Source organism: Amblyomma americanum, chromosome 8, assembly GCF_052857255.1.
Source record: "Amblyomma americanum isolate KBUSLIRL-KWMA chromosome 8, ASM5285725v1, whole genome shotgun sequence".
Classification (NCBI taxonomy): Eukaryota; Metazoa; Arthropoda; class Arachnida; order Ixodida; family Ixodidae; genus Amblyomma; species Amblyomma americanum.
The window spans coordinates 48,748,990-48,766,638 of record NC_135504.1 but is presented as its reverse complement, the minus strand read 5'-3'; the positions used below and the strand labels follow the sequence as shown (position 1 = coordinate 48,766,638).

At 46.4% G+C, this 17,649-nt stretch overlaps 1 protein-coding gene across 1 annotated transcript; it reads right to left on the bottom strand.

The window, feature by feature from the left end:
* Positions 1 to 6,346: 6,346 nt before the first annotated feature.
* Positions 6,347 to 17,563, bottom strand: LOC144102358 (uncharacterized). The gene is made up of 4 exons (XM_077635650.1): positions 17,399 to 17,563; positions 11,763 to 11,918; positions 9,803 to 9,958; positions 6,347 to 6,532 (listed from the first exon to the last, which is right to left on the bottom strand). The coding sequence occupies exons 1-4, from the start codon at positions 17,504 to 17,506 to the stop codon at positions 6,347 to 6,349; spliced, it is 606 nt and encodes a 201-aa protein (XP_077491776.1). The 5' UTR covers positions 17,507 to 17,563.
* Positions 17,564 to 17,649: the final 86 nt, after the last annotated feature.

Here is a 17,649-nt window from a genome sequence, read left to right as displayed (position 1 = left end):
ATCATCACAATATCACTTATGTACACAAGGAACAGTAAAGGTCCTAAAATTGAACCCTGTGGCACGCCGTATTTTATAATTTGCAGACTTAATTTGATGGTGCCAAATCATACTACTGGAGACGATTCTGCAAATAACTCTTGATTAAACGAAGCGCACTGCCACGAATACCATATCTTTCAAGTTTATGGAAAAGAATGTCATGTTTTATGGAGTCGAAGGCCTTTTTGAAGTCTAAGAATATGCCTACAGTATAAAGTCTATGTTCGAAGTTAGAAATTATTTTTTCTTTTATGTTTAACAAAGCAGATTCAACCGATTTACCTTTCTGGAATCCGTACTGCTGGGGTTTGATAACGTCCTTGCTGAATAAAAAGCTACTCAATTTATTGTTGATTACGTGTTCCGCTACCTTTGAAAATACAGGAAGTATAGATATAGGACGGTAGTTTCCTAGAATATTCTTGTCACCTCCCTTGTGCACCCGCAGACGCGGGCGATTTTCATTTTTTCCGGAAACACACCATCGCGCAGGATGCAGTTACAGATGTGTGAAAGAGCTACGCTTAGAAGGTTAGCTACCGCTTTCACTGGCTGAACGGCTATTTCATCGTATCCGCTTGCACAGTTGGCCTTGAGACCTTTTACGACGGTTTCAACTTCGTAGGGTGTAGTGGGGGAGAAAAATATTGAGTCTACCAATAGACCATCAAAGTACAATTCAGAGTGGACGCTCTCAGAACTATGGGAAATGCCCGACGTAAGAAAATGGGTATTGAATTTTTCAGCTAAGGTGGAACCTGAATATGCAACGTCATCAATTGTGAGTTCTTGTGGGACAGTGTGCGCATTCTGGGAAAAAATTGATTTCATTAGAGGCCAAGCTTTGTCAGGGCAACCGAGAACTGCCGTGAACTTGTTGACATAGTAATGTGAGTGGGCTTTCTTGAGAGCAGTGCTAAGCTTGTTTCTGATTTTCTTATATTGTAGGCAACTACCAATATATGTCTAAGGCTGCGCTCTTTCGGCAAGAGAGAAACTCAAAATTTATTGCACGCAACTATTGAATGGCGGCTTCAGCACACCTGTGTTAGGCTTGCTATTTTATTCCGCTCTAGGTGCCAAGTAAGCAAGAGCTAGGTTTCGCTTCCGAATCCATCTTGATTAATCCTCCCGAAACTGCTACTAATAAATATACGCGTATGCTGCAGTTCGGTAGGCGGTCTTCATAGGTCCGGCTCAAGGCGAAACTTCCTGTAAATAGAGCTATTAACTACATTATAGCATTTGATCAGGCGGCAAAATGGGTGTAATTTTCTACTTAAACTTTTAGGCTTTGAGGCTCTGTTTCCATTTCCAGCATTGTGACGCATCTAGACTTTAAATCTAGGTCTTAGAAAGTTGTTCTCCAGTATTGCGGGGAAAGATTTTTACCTTGATGCCACGCTATAAGGGTTGTCACATTATTCGAAAGAAGTTTACTCCTTAAAATAATAGGTATGCAACAGGAATAGACGGACTAGGAATCTCCAAAGCAACTGCTGGCTGCTGCATGCTACCTACGACTACTCCTAAGCTAAGTGTTGAAATCATTCCCTCTAAGTCGTTCTTGATCATTCCGCTTCTTCGCGTATAGGGTCGCTTCTTCTTTTGCATAAAACTGCTTTCCGAAAATTGGGTTGACATAAACGCGATTCATGGCCAAGACAAGACCAGCATCCAGCTAGAGACGAAGAAACAAAACGGATGAAACAACATGAACAATGTTTCTGGTGAAAGCCCTGCTTTACTGCCTCCATAGATCCTCTATACAAAGTGCGGCAGTTGATACCATCAATACCTTGCGAAGGTTTCAAGAGCCGGTTTCTTTATAAAAGGGCTGGGAAAAATTTTCTCATTACGCCGACACAAAGATAAGCGCAGGGCCCCGCTGTGCAGTCACCACGCCGACCGCCGCCTCGTCGTAGAACGAAAAATTTCGCCAACCTCGCAGCCATTCCGCCTGCCGAAAGTTGATTACAGTTTTGCACTGTGTTTCCGAATGGTGGTGGTGGTGGTGGTGGTAGTGGTTTTATTAAAAATAATAGTAAAAAGGAAGGAAAAGATTTTTGCTAGCCCCGGCATCTGCCATCGATACTGAAGCACCTGAGCTGGGGCAGCGGAAATAAAGGACAGCAGGCAGAATGGAGAAATGAAATGAAAGAGGTGAGGGGACAGGAATAGAGGACAGGGGGAATGCAATGACAGCGTTTCGGATTCGCTGCGCGTGCTCTCAAGCGCGTTATTTAGTAGACACTCAATGCACTAATTCGCCGAACCCGGTGACGAGTTCGCTACCACAGCACCGAAACCCTAAAATGTCATGCGCTCAGTCGGTCTCTCTAATTGAATGTAAGAGGCTCAGGGGTAAAGGTGCTTGTCTAAGGCGCCCGTATGTATGTTGATGTCAGTGCGCGTTAAACGTCCCCAGGTGGTCGAAATTATTCCGGAGCCCTCCACTACAGCATCTCTTAATTCCTTTTTTTTTCTCTCAGTCCCTCCTTTATCTCTCCCCTTACGGTGCGGTTCGGATGTTCACCGTGATGTGAGACAGATACTGCGAAATTTCTTTCCTCACAAGAAATAATAATAATTGTTTTTTTTGGGGGGGAAAGGAAATGGCGCAGTATCTGTCTCATATATCGTTGGACACCTGAACCGCGCCGTAAGGGAATGAATAAAGGAGGGCCTGAAAGAATAAAGAAATAGTTGCCGTGGTGGAGGGCTCCGGAATTAATTTCGACCACCTGGGGATCTTTAACGTGCACTGACATCGCAGAGCACACTGGCGCCTTAGCGTTTTTCTTCCATAAAAACGCAGCCGCCGCGGTCGGGTTCGAACCTGGGAACTTCGGATCAGTAGTCGAGCGCCCTAACCACTGAGCCACCGCGGCGGGTTGCCTCACAAACCAATTTTCTAATTTTAAAGCGAGAGCATTACTGACCGCGAACTTGCGATTTCGCTGTGGCGGTGCTCCGAGGAGGCACATGACGTCACAACGCGGGCCTCGACAAAGATATTTCTCTCTCTCGCTCGTTTCCTAGTCACTACTGCGCATGCGTCACTAGTAGCACCGAGCAACAGGTGTTCAGCCGCTGCGCAGCGCCGCGCTTTTCCTCAAAATCCCACTTTCAATTTTCAGTTGTCTCTTTCTTCTTTCCCTCTCTCCTTTATCCCTTCCATTACGGCACGGTTCGGGTGTCCACCGAGATATGTGGGATGATTACTGTCCCATTTCCTTTCCTCAAAAACAAAACAAAACAAGTGAGCCGACGACGTTCTTAGAGTTCATTGGCGTTGGCAACTTTGCAAAGGCCGTTCATTTTCACGAAAGGAAAGGCGCACAACCGGCTCCGTGGGTCTGTGGAGACCAATCTAGCTTTCATGTATGTGGCGTTGGTGTCCAACTGCAAAAGCCTGCTTTGATTGCGTTCCGCACCCTGGATGGCAGAGCGCCCTCCCTGTCACCCTGGCAGGTGGTTCAGGCCACATCTCTCTCTCATCACCGCCACATGTATCAAAGCACGAATGAGGCATCCGCATATCCATGGAGCCAGTTATGCGCCCTTCCTTTGCTCAATGTCACCGCCGTCTAGAACATTGTCAACGCCAATGAACACAGTAAACATGTTTCGCTTTGTATATCCTGAATTAGCTGAGCTAAGCCACATTAACTTTTTTATTATGAGGTAGGTAGGTAAACTCTTTTATTGCGCCCAAAAACAGGGGACCAGTCAAAGGACCGGTTGCGCTGACTTAGAGGAGGTCGGCGAGAGCGTCAGCTCTTACTCATCACGTTTCGATATTTCGTGGGGTCTGCTATCACACTCAGATCACAGCGCCATCTCTGCGAGCAACTACTCGTTATGTTTCGAGATTTTGTGGGGCCTTACCACCGTGAGATCATAGCGCCATCTGTGGCAGCAACTAGAAGACAGCTCATCTGGCATTGAGACTTGTAGCACCATCTACAATCTATACATTCGACCGGATATAAATACTCCTTCAAAAACGGGCACCGATCCCGGGACATTTGTGTACTGAATTTGGTAGGCAGATAAAACCCTATGGGTTGTGGTATAGACAAGCGTCAGGCCGTGACGTCAAAGAGATGCGGCGGCGCTGGCGTCAGCAGTGACTTTCGTTGTGTAGGCAAAAAGCGGGACCTTCCACATTGGGTGCGCCACGCTTGCGGGTTTCTGGGCGCAATTCACGGTGTGTCGACAAATTGTGGTGCAGTTGGTTGAGCCGCAATGGGGAAGAATGGAAGTGGCATAGGTTGCCACAAGTTTATTGCACTCAGATAGGCGTGAAAGCTACGGGCAAGGGCCGAGGAGCAAGACAAGTTCGGCTTCACGGCTAATTATTACCGCTGAGCTCGTTTCGCCCCTTGGGTTATTATATTGCGTTTCTGCATTCAAATCTAATAAGTTGGTTCGTGCCTCTAACTTCGCATCGTTGGTGTTCGGTCGCGTGGTGAACAGTGCAAAAATCAAGCAACGCCTGCAACTCGTTCTCATTCTGTCGTGCTCTCGGCATAAGTTTAGGCGCGATATTCCGTGTGCTCAGGATCGTAAGTTGAACGCAGGGGGCCATTTTCAAATGTTTATTACCCGGACAACGTCCCGAGCATCACTTCACGCAAAAAAAGACAAAAAGCTGCCGCCAGTTGCCTTCAGCATTCACACCGTGCCGCGCTTGAAGAAGCACCGGACTCGATTGGGTTTTTCTCTGTTTTCACGGCGCTTTTTTCTCTGTTTTCATTTTCGCGAATTTCAACAAGTGTCTCGTTTCAACGCCGGTCTAACGACGCTATGACCTCGACAAAGTCGCGCAGTATTATTTTCCAAATTATTTGAATTTTGAAATTTGAATTTTCACGTTGTAGGTCGGTCAGAACCTGGCAAACACAGCAAATTCCACGCCAAAAGCCACTCCTATCAAGCAATGCACACAGATGAATAAATTCTAGAATAAGAAGCAACATTTTATAGCATAGCAGAGTGAGCGTAAATTTCGTTTGGAGCTCGAGGAAAACGTCTATGCATGCGCTCGTGGAGCTCTCGGATCGCATTTGCCTTATTCAATGCAGCTGTATATAGTGTTCATTCATTTCCAAGGTCTCCGGAGTGAAGCGGCTCAATGAAAATAGGAAGCACATTACAAGGTTCGTCGTGCGAGAAAGCTGATTCGCGTCGTGTATCACGTCGTCCTATCTTGCACTAGCAGTCGGATATGCTTTATCGGCCCATAAGTTGAGAACTGTGGACGATTAGTTCCTCCCCATACCCCGTGCTTTCACCCGCCGTAGCGCTGCGCTGTTACTTGTCGCCAACTAGGCGCGGAGAAGCACCCGACGCAGCGCTCCGCCTACTAATTCCGTGTGGCAAACAGGCTGAAAACGTGCAGCTCTCCGAGCATCACCAAAACTGTTTCTGACCACATCCGAAGCTCACGCTTTGAAATATTCGCATACACCAGTTGGTTTCGAAGGCAGCGTCGCTTGGCGCAGTGTAGGCGCGCTGCGTTTTGCCTACACCCCGCGTCGCTGCCGACCGCAGCGCCACCTTTGTTTACAAACATGACGCTTGTCTATAGAAATAAAACTACAATTAAATGACAGGTAAACACCGTATACATGCAATTACTAATTGAAGCATTACCATATTGCACCGCAAGCCAAATTCAAGACCCACCTTGACCCCCCAAACGAAGCAAATTCAGTTTGAGTCGTATCTAGAGGGGGTGAAATTCGACGACGGGTATACGTGCATCGTAATTTATCTGCTAGATGGCGCTAGGCATCGATTGCCCCGCTATGTGCAAAAGTTTCTTATTTTCCGAACCGCTCAAGGTTTTCTTTCCTGGCCCAGCTGGATGCGGAAAGACGTTCATTTTACTTGTTTTTTTTATTTGGAAGAAACAGCGCACCTTTAGACACGGACAGAGGCAGATATAACGGCACAGTCCTGTGTCGTTATATCTGCCTCTGTCCTGTGCCGTTATATCTGCCTCTGTCCGTGTCTAAAGGTGCGCTGTTTTTTCCAAATATGAGCCACCAACTAGCCCGTTTTACCACCCTTGCAAGTTTTATTTTACGCATGGCCAATAAAGCAAACGCTCTCTACTTCGTCTCCCAGACGGTGGCGGCCTTTTTTCTTGCACCGCGTTATTGGTATTTAAAAGCATATTATTAAACACATGAATATACGCTGTGTTAACATAATTTGCATGGAGTTCCCAGCAAGTTTAAAATTGGTTACCATGGAATTGGCAAAACAATATGAGAGACAATATATCGCTCCCTTATATAGAGCGCACCTTCTTTATAATTTGTCTTGAGGAGTCCGGGATGTCTACCGGTGGTGGTGGCGATGAGGTATCAACAATTTGATGCTCAGCAGATGCCGAGGGCTTTCCATCAGGGGCCAGAGCACCTGGCACCTTTTTCCCGTGAGCGCCGCTAGTGTCAGCAAGGCCGGAGGCGCCGCCCTGCTTAATGCAAAGGAAACCATGATGATTTAAATAATCGCTGCAGCATGTATTTGCTTTCCAATTAGCTTTCAAAAAAATATTGGATAATTGGCGTCTAGCATTAAAAGTTGCATAAGTGCAAGCTATTGTAAGAAAAAATTTTATAATAGAGAAGGGTGCTGGTACCCTGTTGCAAACCTGTGGCTGCGAAAATTGACTAAAAGCTCTTATACGCTTCTCACGGGGTCGTTTTGAAGGCCCTCGAACCGATAATCAATGGACTGATAGGCCGGTCGATTGATACTCGGGTGCTGCCAATGGCTATCGATTCATTAGTCGATCGAGTAACGGGGCAGCATGGAAATCTATTGAGATCAGGAGATTGTCGCGTCTGAAAGATGTGGAGCTTTCAATTATACGCGCCTGAAAGATGTGGAGCTTCAAAATATACAACTTGTCGCGCAGAGATAAGGTCGTGCTGGACCTAAAGACACTGCCGAAAGCATATTCTTCCCAGGGGTAAAAAAAACAAACACCAGCTTGCCCAAAAATCATGGATGTTATGAAGTTTGTCCGGAACAACAATATTGATTTCAGGAGTGATTATTACTGCAATGAATAAAAATGCCGTTTTTAAACTTCTCAAGTTTATCTCTAAGTTTATTGCTTGCATGCAATCAAAAATATCATCGAGGACGGTGGCGCCGCAATACCTTTATGAAAGATAATGGTACATCTCAACGGCAATCGAGTTTGCTGTGTAGAAGAAGCGCAACTGATTCGTGCACGACCGCGGTTGAGAATCTCGAAGTCTCTCGACTCAATAGCCTTCTAATACGCCCATGGGACAAGGGATTAGTCACCATTAAACTAGCATTATCCCGCTTTTCACGGCGTATTCCCGGTAGTGCCTTGTTGTAAACACGTGGGACTATGGTGATAACAGGAGGGAAGGATAAGGTTCCTTTTTATTTCACAGAGTTTATTATGCATGCTGATGTAATAAAGCCGAGACCAAAATGAAAAACATTTCAAATATCGATAATTCTGGATATAAAAATGGCAATATATAACCTTATCTGTAACCTGGAAACAACAGCGCATTGCACTCACGCTAATGACATGTTTCTTGCGGCCTCCCGCGGCTTGCTTATACCGTTTCATTTACTAGGCGTTGCCAGTGCTAACATGCTTTTCATCAAAGCAGGTGCGGATGGTTCTTTCAAACTAGCCACTGGGTATCATAAGGTGTGTTACGCTGCTACCAGTTCAATATAAGCAGCCTAATCGCCACTTAAAATTGGTGTAAAGTTGGTTTCCACGATTGTTTCGTCAGCAAACCACAGCACGCAAGGGTCGCCGCTACGATTTAGTTAACAGGTGTGCTTCACCGCATGACAGCTATGTGGAGTGGAATATGAGTACAAGAAACAGAAAGCCTCCGTCAAGCACAGACACGCTCACTTCGTCACAAGGATTCATAGCGCCAGCGCTACCAGCAGGTCCCACGGAAAATGAACTAAAGCTTCGTTTGGAGAAGCGGCACCTGCAAGGGTGCGGCGCGCCTTACGATATCTGGACCGACCGGTGAGAATCGATTTAGATATACAGCTCGATTTACCCAACCTTTTTCAAACGATTTTCTTAGGGATATTTCTTTTATTCAATATAGTCAGTACCAAATATTCGTGTTCAATATATCCGTCCTCGATTGCGTTAACATAAATAAGAAACAATCATTAGATGCCACAAGCTGCAGCGGCCGAAATCCTTCAAAGTTGGTTTCGGGGCAGAGAAACTGCGCAGTGGGGCCAGCTTAAAAGCGAACTTATATTTAATTTCCTCTTATGTGTATACACTTCTTCCAACTGTGCTGCAACGCCATCAGCATGAAACTTGAAAGCACACTTGAGTTCCCCCTTAAAGGTATGACGCGATAGCGTCAATGGGTCCCTTTAGCGGCCTGAGGTTCTCTTTGCATATAAATTTGCAGGCAAAGACCCTGTTCATTCGTTCATGATCACTTAAAGCTTAACCTACCCTGTACAGTAATACAAGGTACCATTAGAGATCCTTCCAGCGCAAGTGCTTTTTATTTTCTACCTATATAGGTTCTACCTACACGCCCATAAAGGCAGAATTGATCCCTCTCTATTCGGCAGTCAAAGACCGCGGGGAGTCATTATACAGCTACTGACACAGTGGTGCAGCGGTTAAGCGGCGTGCCACTGTGTCGGCAGTTGGGTGTTGCAAACGCAGCCACCAGTGGGCCTTGTGAGACCCTGGTTGGCATTTCCTAACTCCATAAAGCTGCTGCGCGCTCGCAGCAGCTTCACGAGCTCGCGGAAAGCTGTTGTACAGCGCCATAGAGTCAAGGTAGCAAATGCGCGGAATTTATTTGAATTAATTTTATTGCCACGTGTCACGGTGAGCAGGCACAAGAGGTGATGACGATGCGAGGTAACTTGACCTCTCTCGACCAATCGTCAATTCCAGTGCCCCTTACGACGCTGAGCAGTTTCATGATAATCCTGTGGGCAGGTTGGCGGCTGTCAAAGTGATGAGGTAGTGATGACGCCGTAATGTCACATCGCCTAAATGGCAACTGGGACACCTGATTTTTCCCTCAGACCACCGATGCATGGTTTTGGTTTTTCGCTGAACGGCGCACTTAACGCTAAAGCGTTAAAATCTACCGCGGACCGCTTCGTTAACTTCTTGTATGTATGGGAATTAAGAGAACAAAAAGAACCTTGTGTTAGCACTAGATTTCTTTTTACGGTTAGTTCGCTGACCACAGCTCGCTCAGTTTTTGACGAACGTTGTGTGGAATGAAACTGAAATTTTTATTTGGGGAAAGGAAATGGCGCCGTATGTGACTCACTAAGAGAAGAAAGGTAGAAATAAATGCCACAGTGGAAGGCTCCGGAAAAAGTTCGACCACCTAGGTATCTTTAACGTGCATCGATACCGCACAGCACCCGGGCGTCTTTGCCTTTCGCCTCCATCGCAACGCTGCCGCCGCTGTCGAGTTTGAACCCGGGTACTGCGGGTTTGAACCCGACGCTGAGCTACCGCTTCGGGTGTTTAGAATACTGACATTAAATAATCTTAAAGGTTAGAACGGTCCACTAGAAAGTATATCTCTCCGCATGCTGGTCGCAAAAATTGAGGTATTGAGCGAACCAAAGTAGTTGATTTAGCTTTTTTGCAGATGGTTAGTCAGATTTCTAGTAGATACAACTGCTTTGCCAGCCATTAAAAAGAATTATGGTGTATGTACGTCACCTTTGTCGAGACTGGATTCGGAAGGGAAACTGGAGCAGCAAGCGCTGATGTCCTGAGCTTGCCTGGTTGGGTCGCTGCTGAAGGTACAGCATCTTGGAACCTCGGACTCTTTTCAGTCGTTGATTCGGGAATAGCGTTCACTAAAACCGCGGTATCCTGAATGGGAAGCAGAACCGATCATTGGAATGGCCTGCCGGCAAGCGCTACTTATGGAACCAATCATGCCGCTAATTGTTTGTATCTAACTGCTCTCTCAAGAGCCCCACATATAGCTTTTCGTACCTCCTCGTTTTCAGCCTTCTGGAGATACTCTCACTTCCACGACCGCCGGTTTGGCATCAAGTTAAGTGACACATTCAAGCAATCCCCCCTCCTCCACCTGCCAAGACCCACTTGCCGATCTAAAATAGGTAGCTGCGAGATGGACAACATTATTTAATTTCCTTCAGATGGCGGCAGCTTTGAGCTGCAGGTTCCTAACAAGGTAGAGCAGACGCAGTTATCTCAAAGAGCCTAACCTGACTTGCAATTACCATATTGAAATAAGGTGGGGCATATAAAATGAAAACACATTTCATATTCTGTATTGGCTGACTCAGACATTTTTAATTCTCACGCTCTGCGATGCCTGACCGATTATCTCTTTACACATTTAGGCTTTTGCTGTGATTTCAAAGTTTTTATTCCTTTCGCCTACACAAACGTTTTCAATGCCGACCATTATTTTTGATAAGTTAATGCACATAATATGAGCAAGGGAAGAATGAAGGCAGAGTATATTTATCAATTAAATCACCGCTGCGTTTATTTTCTTAAAAGCCAAACTAGCTGAAATCTAAATGCACGCAACCAGGACCCAATCAAAAGTTCGTACCAAGATTGTCTCTGAAGTAACTTGACAAGGCTAGTCCTTATACCCATGGGAGACGGAAAGACTAAAGGGCGGAGGGTAGCGATAAACAGCAGCACTTTTATTACTCAGATAACACATAAAGCGAGAGCAGCCTTCCACTCACGCGAGCAGTCATATCATCCTGTTGGTTGTCATTGAACACGCCACTACTGTCGCACTGGTAATACCGATTGCCAACCTCTAATTCGAGACCTCCCAAGCGCACCGACGCGCAATGACTGGATGTTACGAGATTAATAAGGTGTGGGTGTGGGCTAGCTGATTATCCATAGTAAGCTTAAATCACGGCAAACACGTGGACGTAAGACAAGACTGTAAGTTGGAAGCACCGCTTGTCCGTCGTCTTTCTTACGTGGCTTTTTTGCCGTGCTTTACCTTTATAAATTCGAAAGAATTAGTGAGCTATATCGGCGAAAAGGTGTCCGCAAAACGTGTCAAGATCTGAGAGCTACTGCTCCCTTTTCTTTTGCCAGAACATTTTCTTTCCTCAAAACACATGCCTCAAAACATATGCTTTATCGGGGCTGATGTGTTCACGGAGGTGTGGAGACCTCAGACCTACTGCGCCCTTTCCTTCCATCAAAAAAGTTTCCTCTCCTCAAAAACATGCCTTCGCGGGGTTGAGGTGTCCATCGAGATGTCGAGATTTGAGAGCTACTGCGCCCTTTCCTTTTGTCAAAAAAGTTTCCTTTCCTCAAAACACAAGCTTTCGCATCCCTACACCTAAGCACGCTTAAGTGACGTCAGAATGTTTAGGGGATTGCCTTGCCCTCCTTGCCTAGTGCGAATCTTCTTAACTTCCCAACGATACCTGCTCAGCACTTAAAAACTGAAATCTGTATACTAGCAAGTCAGGACCCTAGAGAAAACTAAATGCTGACTAAGGGTTTTAGTTTTATTTGAATAAGTGTATTGTTTTTAAAGGTAAATGACAAACCTTGAGCAAAGAAAGAACCAAATCGCCATCACCTGTTACTCACATAGTTTGTGGAATACCTGCATCACTTCAGACCAGTCACAAGAAATTGCTATTATTCCCCACAATACCTTTGAGGAAAGAGCCTTCGGAGTCGAACTTTGAGCGGCCAACCTCAAAGACTTGGGCTTCCCTGATTGGGCTGGTGTTGCTTGTGCACCTTCTTTGAAATTAAGGGTCTTCTCTCCAGGTGCGCCGGGAATGTCCAAAGGCACTGTCGTGGCGTCCTGCTCCAAGAAAGGGCAATTGTCATTTCACCACAAGTTACCACGTTCCTGTTGTTCCACATTCATGCTCCCTGTGCCTTTTTAGTACATCATATTGGCGCTGTCGTTAAGACTCATGATACATAACCTTTAGCATTTTGCATACTTGCGGAGCCAAAAATCACAGAGAAGCTGTATATTGGCTTTGCTTTTCCCCTTCCTTATTCTACAAATGCACCAGTTTCCAGGCCCACTTGGGAAATATTCTATCAACGTCCACTCCCAGTGGCCCCATTTAACGCGATAGCGTTAAGGAGCTCGTGTTGCATAGAAGCTGGTGTCGTCGGCGTCGGCTATGAGCGAAAAATTCCGGCCGTGAGCGAAGAATCCCCCCTCCTCTTAAGCGAAAAATTCCTTCTCCTTTTTCTCCTCGCAATGTATTTTCCTTCCCTTACGGCGCGGTCCAGGTGTCCAGCGAGAAATGTGACACGCGTCATTTCCTTTCCTTAAAAGCAATTTTGATTTCATTTTCCTTCGGTTACGGCCCGGTTCGGGTGTCCACCGCGATATGCGAGACAAGCGTCCTTTCCTTAAATTATCCAACGAACCACGCGTCGCGTCGAATGGATGATGGTGTTCCGTGGACTTCTGGCAGTGCTGCAACAAGCTTTATCGTTCCACTCTTAAAAGTATCTACCAAGTCGCACGCCTAACTGTAAGATATCTAACACACCACATCAACGCAAAAATTTTTGATTGTGACCTATAGCCATGCCAACGTTGGAGCCGATAAATAAGATGAACATTCGTACACTTGCATTGCTAGATAAAAAACAGGATAATTTCATTGGCAGCAAGGTATTTTATCAATGATATAGTAACTCGGATGAGGTTTTGTAACTCAACGCTGCCTAAGCCTAATCCACAGGCAGCTAACTTTTATTGCTTCTCATAGGGGCACTTCCGCATAAGTACTTGCATTAATAAAGTATACTATCAACATCGTCATTAATTATTTTAAAGCTACAAGCATCATTAAGCACAGTAGAATGCAGCGAAAGGTAATAATATGCAAATAATGTAAATCCAAATGATTATATTCGCTTTTGTTAATCCTTTCTAGTGCCGCACGACATACCTATGCCACTTGTTTCTATTTGGAGTGCCAGCAAACATTAAAATTCGTACCAACGTACTATATATTCTTCTGATGAATAATATGATTCTGCGTTACAGAATATTGAGCGTGTTTATGTCTTTCGCTACTAGGTGTCCTTGGCCTTTCCAAGCTCGCAAGGAATTTCGCAAGCTTCAATTACAAATCCACGTGACCCATTTTAGCTGGGAATAAATTAAAAGGATTGAGGCATTAACCAGTTTATATCAGTCAACGCCGTCATAATCCTTTCGAAGTAATTTTTAGCCACAGTGCAAAACGACATATACATCTGTAAGCGATCGTGGGACATAATTTTCCGTCTGCTCCCCCTCCCACCCACACGGCGGCAGCCGGCTCATCGGCTGGTGCGCGCACTTGACGTCTGGCTCGGCGCCTCGACCGGATACCATCGTCTCCCCTTCCTCCTTCCTCTCTTCCCGGCGTCGTCTGGACAATAATAGTAATAATTGGTTTTTTGGGGAAAGGAAATGGTAAAGTATCTGTCTCATATGTCGTTGGACACCTGAACCGTGCCGTAAGAGAAGGGGTAAAGGATGGAGTGAAAGAAGAAAGGAAGAAAGAGGTGCTGTAGTGGAGGGCTCCGGAATAATTTGGACCACCTGGGGATCTTTAACGTGCACTGACATCGCACAGCACACGGGCGCCTTAGCGTTTTTCCTCCATAAAAACGAACCCGACGGCGCTGCTTTTGTTTTTTCTGAAGTTCTCAAGTGCCCGCCGCGGTGGCTCAGTGGTTAGGGCGCTCGACTACAGACCCGGAGCTCCCGGGTTCGAACCCGACCGCGGCGGCTGCGTTTTTATGGAGGAAAAACGCTAAGGCGCCCGTGTGCTGTTGCCCCGCCGCGGTGACTCAGTGGTTAGGGCGCTCGACTACTGATCCGGAGTTCCCGGGTTCGAACCCGACCGCGGCGGTTGCGTTTTTATGGAGGAAAAACGCTAAGGCGCCCGTGTGCTGTGCGATGTCAGTGCACGTTAAAGATCCCCAGGTGGTCGAAATTATTCCGGAGCCCTCCACTACGGCACCTCTCTCTTCCTTTCTTCTTTCACTCTCTCCTTTACCCTTCCCTTACAGCGCGGTTCAGGTGTCCAACGATATATGAGACAGATACTGCGCCATTTCCTTCCCCCCCAAACCGTGTGCTGTGCGATGTCAGTGCACGTTAAAGATCCCCAGGTGGTCGAAATTATTCCGGAGCCCTCCACTACGGCACCTCTCTCTTCCTTTCTTCTTTCACTCTCTCCTTTACCCTTCCCTTACAGCGCGGTTCAGGTGTCCAACGATATATGAGACAGATACTGCGCCATTTCCTTCCCCCCCAAACCGTGTGCTGTGCGATGTCAGTGCACGTTAAAGATCCCCAGGTGGTCGAAATTATTCCGGAGCCCTCCACTACGAAACCTATTGTCCTTTCTTTCACTCCCTCCTTTATCCCTTCCCTTATGGCGCGGTTCAGGTATCCAACGATATATGAGACAGATACTGCGCCATTTCCTTTCCCCCAAAACCAATTATTATTAATATTATTATTATTATGTTCTCAAGTGAGTGCATGGCGCATGGGCCAAGCAGCGACGACAGCGGGACGGGCGTCAGTGTTGCCACTGCTACTAATTTATCAGTAGATCTACGTTTTTTTTAATATTAACTAATTCAATGATAATCGCTCCAAACCTACCGATTTTTTCCGACTGCAAAAGAAAAAAATATACTACTCTTCGGTTCTACAAAGCTCATGTCCTTCATTCTTTTATTATTTGGCAGATAATATAATGATCAGAAGGTGAAGCTGCCACTGCCTGATTCAACGGCTCATCCATCTATAACACAAGCAATGGCTATGCACCGGTAGAATGAAGAAACGCATAGGAAGGCGCTTCCTAGTTACAATGCATTTAAAAGTGCGGTGCAAGTGACGACATCAAAATTTGGTTTTAAAGAAGTCGGGCCGAGGCGTCGCTATACTCCTTGCGGGGCAGTATTGATCGGTTATCAAGAGATGAGAAATGAAAGGCGTGGTAACTGTCTCAGATCTCTGTGGGCACCTCAACCACGCTTTGAGGGAAGGGAAAAAGGCGGGAATGAAAGATAGAGAGAAAGGGGTCCGTGTTCGGAGAATTGGGAATAATTTCAACTGCCTGGGGATCTTTAAGGGGCACTGATCTTCCACAGCACCTGGTGGTACTTTCGCTCATGTACCTCGGCAATACTCCCCCAGTGTAACAAGTGCGGCGACAGAGCCGCACTAGACCATATCTTGTTGGACTGTCCGGAGGATCAACCTCCCCGGGGCCTAATTGAGCTCCTTACTGCCGAGCAGTAGGGGGCCGTGCTGCTCAGAACCGACCCGGAGACCCAACTCCGCGCAATGGGGCGAGCCAACGAGGTCGCTCTAAGCCACGGACTGACGGCCATCTAGCGCGACCAAAACCTCACCTTAAACCATTTGCTGCCGGGGATTAAATGTTTTTAATCCATTTCAAACCCACAGCACAAGGGGGCCTATTGAGTTCCGCCTCCATGGAAACGTGGCTGCGCTTGCTGGGCTGTAGCGCATGTCGTGTCAGAAGGGTGGAGGCAGCAGTGAACTCGGTTTTTAACAGTACAACAGTATAAGGAGCAAGAGTACCCAGCGTCCTCCTCACCCGGTGTAAAGGTGTGGTAGGCCCAAGAATGTTTCGGTCGGTAGTGATGGGCGTGCTTTCGTAAACGCGTGCTCGGCCTCATAATGTATCAATGTGGCACGCGTCTCGCCTCAAAGCACTGCTCATGCTTTTATGATAATTTCTGGTCGTGTTGTATATCGGCGCTTAGTACGGTTTTTTCTTCCGAGGGCTGGTTAGTGGTGGCCCGCGGTCGCGATTTAACATGATCATGAAACCCGGGAACTCCGACTAAGTAGCCGAGCGTCCTAACAACTGAGCCACCGCGGGGGTGATTCTTTGAAACCTCATTTAGGTCACTGAGCTCAAATCGAACTCTCGTTTCCTTAAACAATGCTTAGGAGATGGGAATGCAGCGGCGTTACCAGGTATAATTTCTTCATGTTTGGATCTACACTCTGATCCTCTGACTGACTCCCGACTGATGACAAAAATGTTGACTGCGGTGCAGTGTTTCCTTTTGGCTGGGCCTGCAGCGGCGGCCGCCCGCCCGCTCAGTCCAGCGGTGATGGTGATTACGGCTACGCTCTATGTCGCAGGCAGGTCTTAACCGCGCGGCCAAGCCAGAACAACACACTTGATATCGCTACCCAGTGGCTTTTGTTATTATGACAGAGACTTCCCTTCACCACTGTATCCCACTGTAATAAATAAATAATCGATACAGTCAAGATAAAACGCCAACAGTCAAAGAGAAAAAAGCTTTAAACAATTCACCCCAACATAGCAGAAATCTACTGATTTCTGCTGATGTTTTACGGGAAAGTCTGCTACTTCTTTTCTGAACGCTGTGGCAATACTGTGGCAGAGAGTGGTGCGCGAGCGCGGTGAGCCGACGTGTGCGGGACCGAACCCTTGAAAATTGAAGTGCGCGGACAAGAATTGAGTTGTATGCATAACATAGCCCTTGTTTATTTTAAATACCTTGTGTGTGCGTCGAACGTTCTTACAAACTGCCCCTTCCCGTTCTTTGTCATCTCTAGCACATCCAAATAATCAGGTACAGATACGTACCACTCTTGTCATGTACGAAGTGATTAGAAGAGCTGTTCACCCCTTTACGTACATAATCAGTTGTCGAAACGGCTTGTAACTCATGCTATCTAACTGTTACAGACATTACCGTGACAGTTCGCCTCTAGTATGCACAAGAATCACTCTAAGAGATTGCGCATTAAAAAAAGGTTAAGGTTCAATTCCATGCCTTGGAGCCAAGTGCCAACTGTTCAAACGAGCATCCTCTAGAGTGACCTCAACGTGTGCTGCGCGGATGCTAGAATCTAAAGGACCCGAGGATCTTAAGAAAGCGATGGTGGTAATAGATATTGCATGGCTACCGATGTTTAAAGTCCCAAAGGTCCTCATAGGCACTGAGACAGGCCGCATTGTAAGATTTCGGAGTAACTTTTAGCACCTGGGGCTGTTTAACGCGAACTGCCACCACACAGAATACCTGCGTATTATGCAGTTTGCATCCATTGAAACGCTGCCGCGACAGTTGGGATTCGATCCCGCGAATCTGTGCTGCAATTCTGAAGGTTATAGCATCTAAGTTCGCGCGACAGGTCTGCGTTAAATGTATCACTGTAAAGGCCATAGAGGGGGACGAAGTCAGGATTGAAAGTTTTAACTTTTCATAGCTGGCTAAGCGTGAACTCACCAGAACCTTCTGCCACAGCGTCCGGTGTCCACCCTTTCTTCGCTGAGCAGTGACGAAGGCTTCCGTTGAGGATACGTTCCGAGGTGATGCGGCTCCAAGCGGATTCATGGAAGTCTTGGACGTTGAACTCGCGGTATGGGCTTCCTCATTTTCTTCCTCTGTACTCCTTGTCAAGCCCTCTTTGTCGTTATTTCGTCTTCTGAAAAGAAAGCAAGTATTATCATGCTTATATATTAAGGAAAATTTGAAGT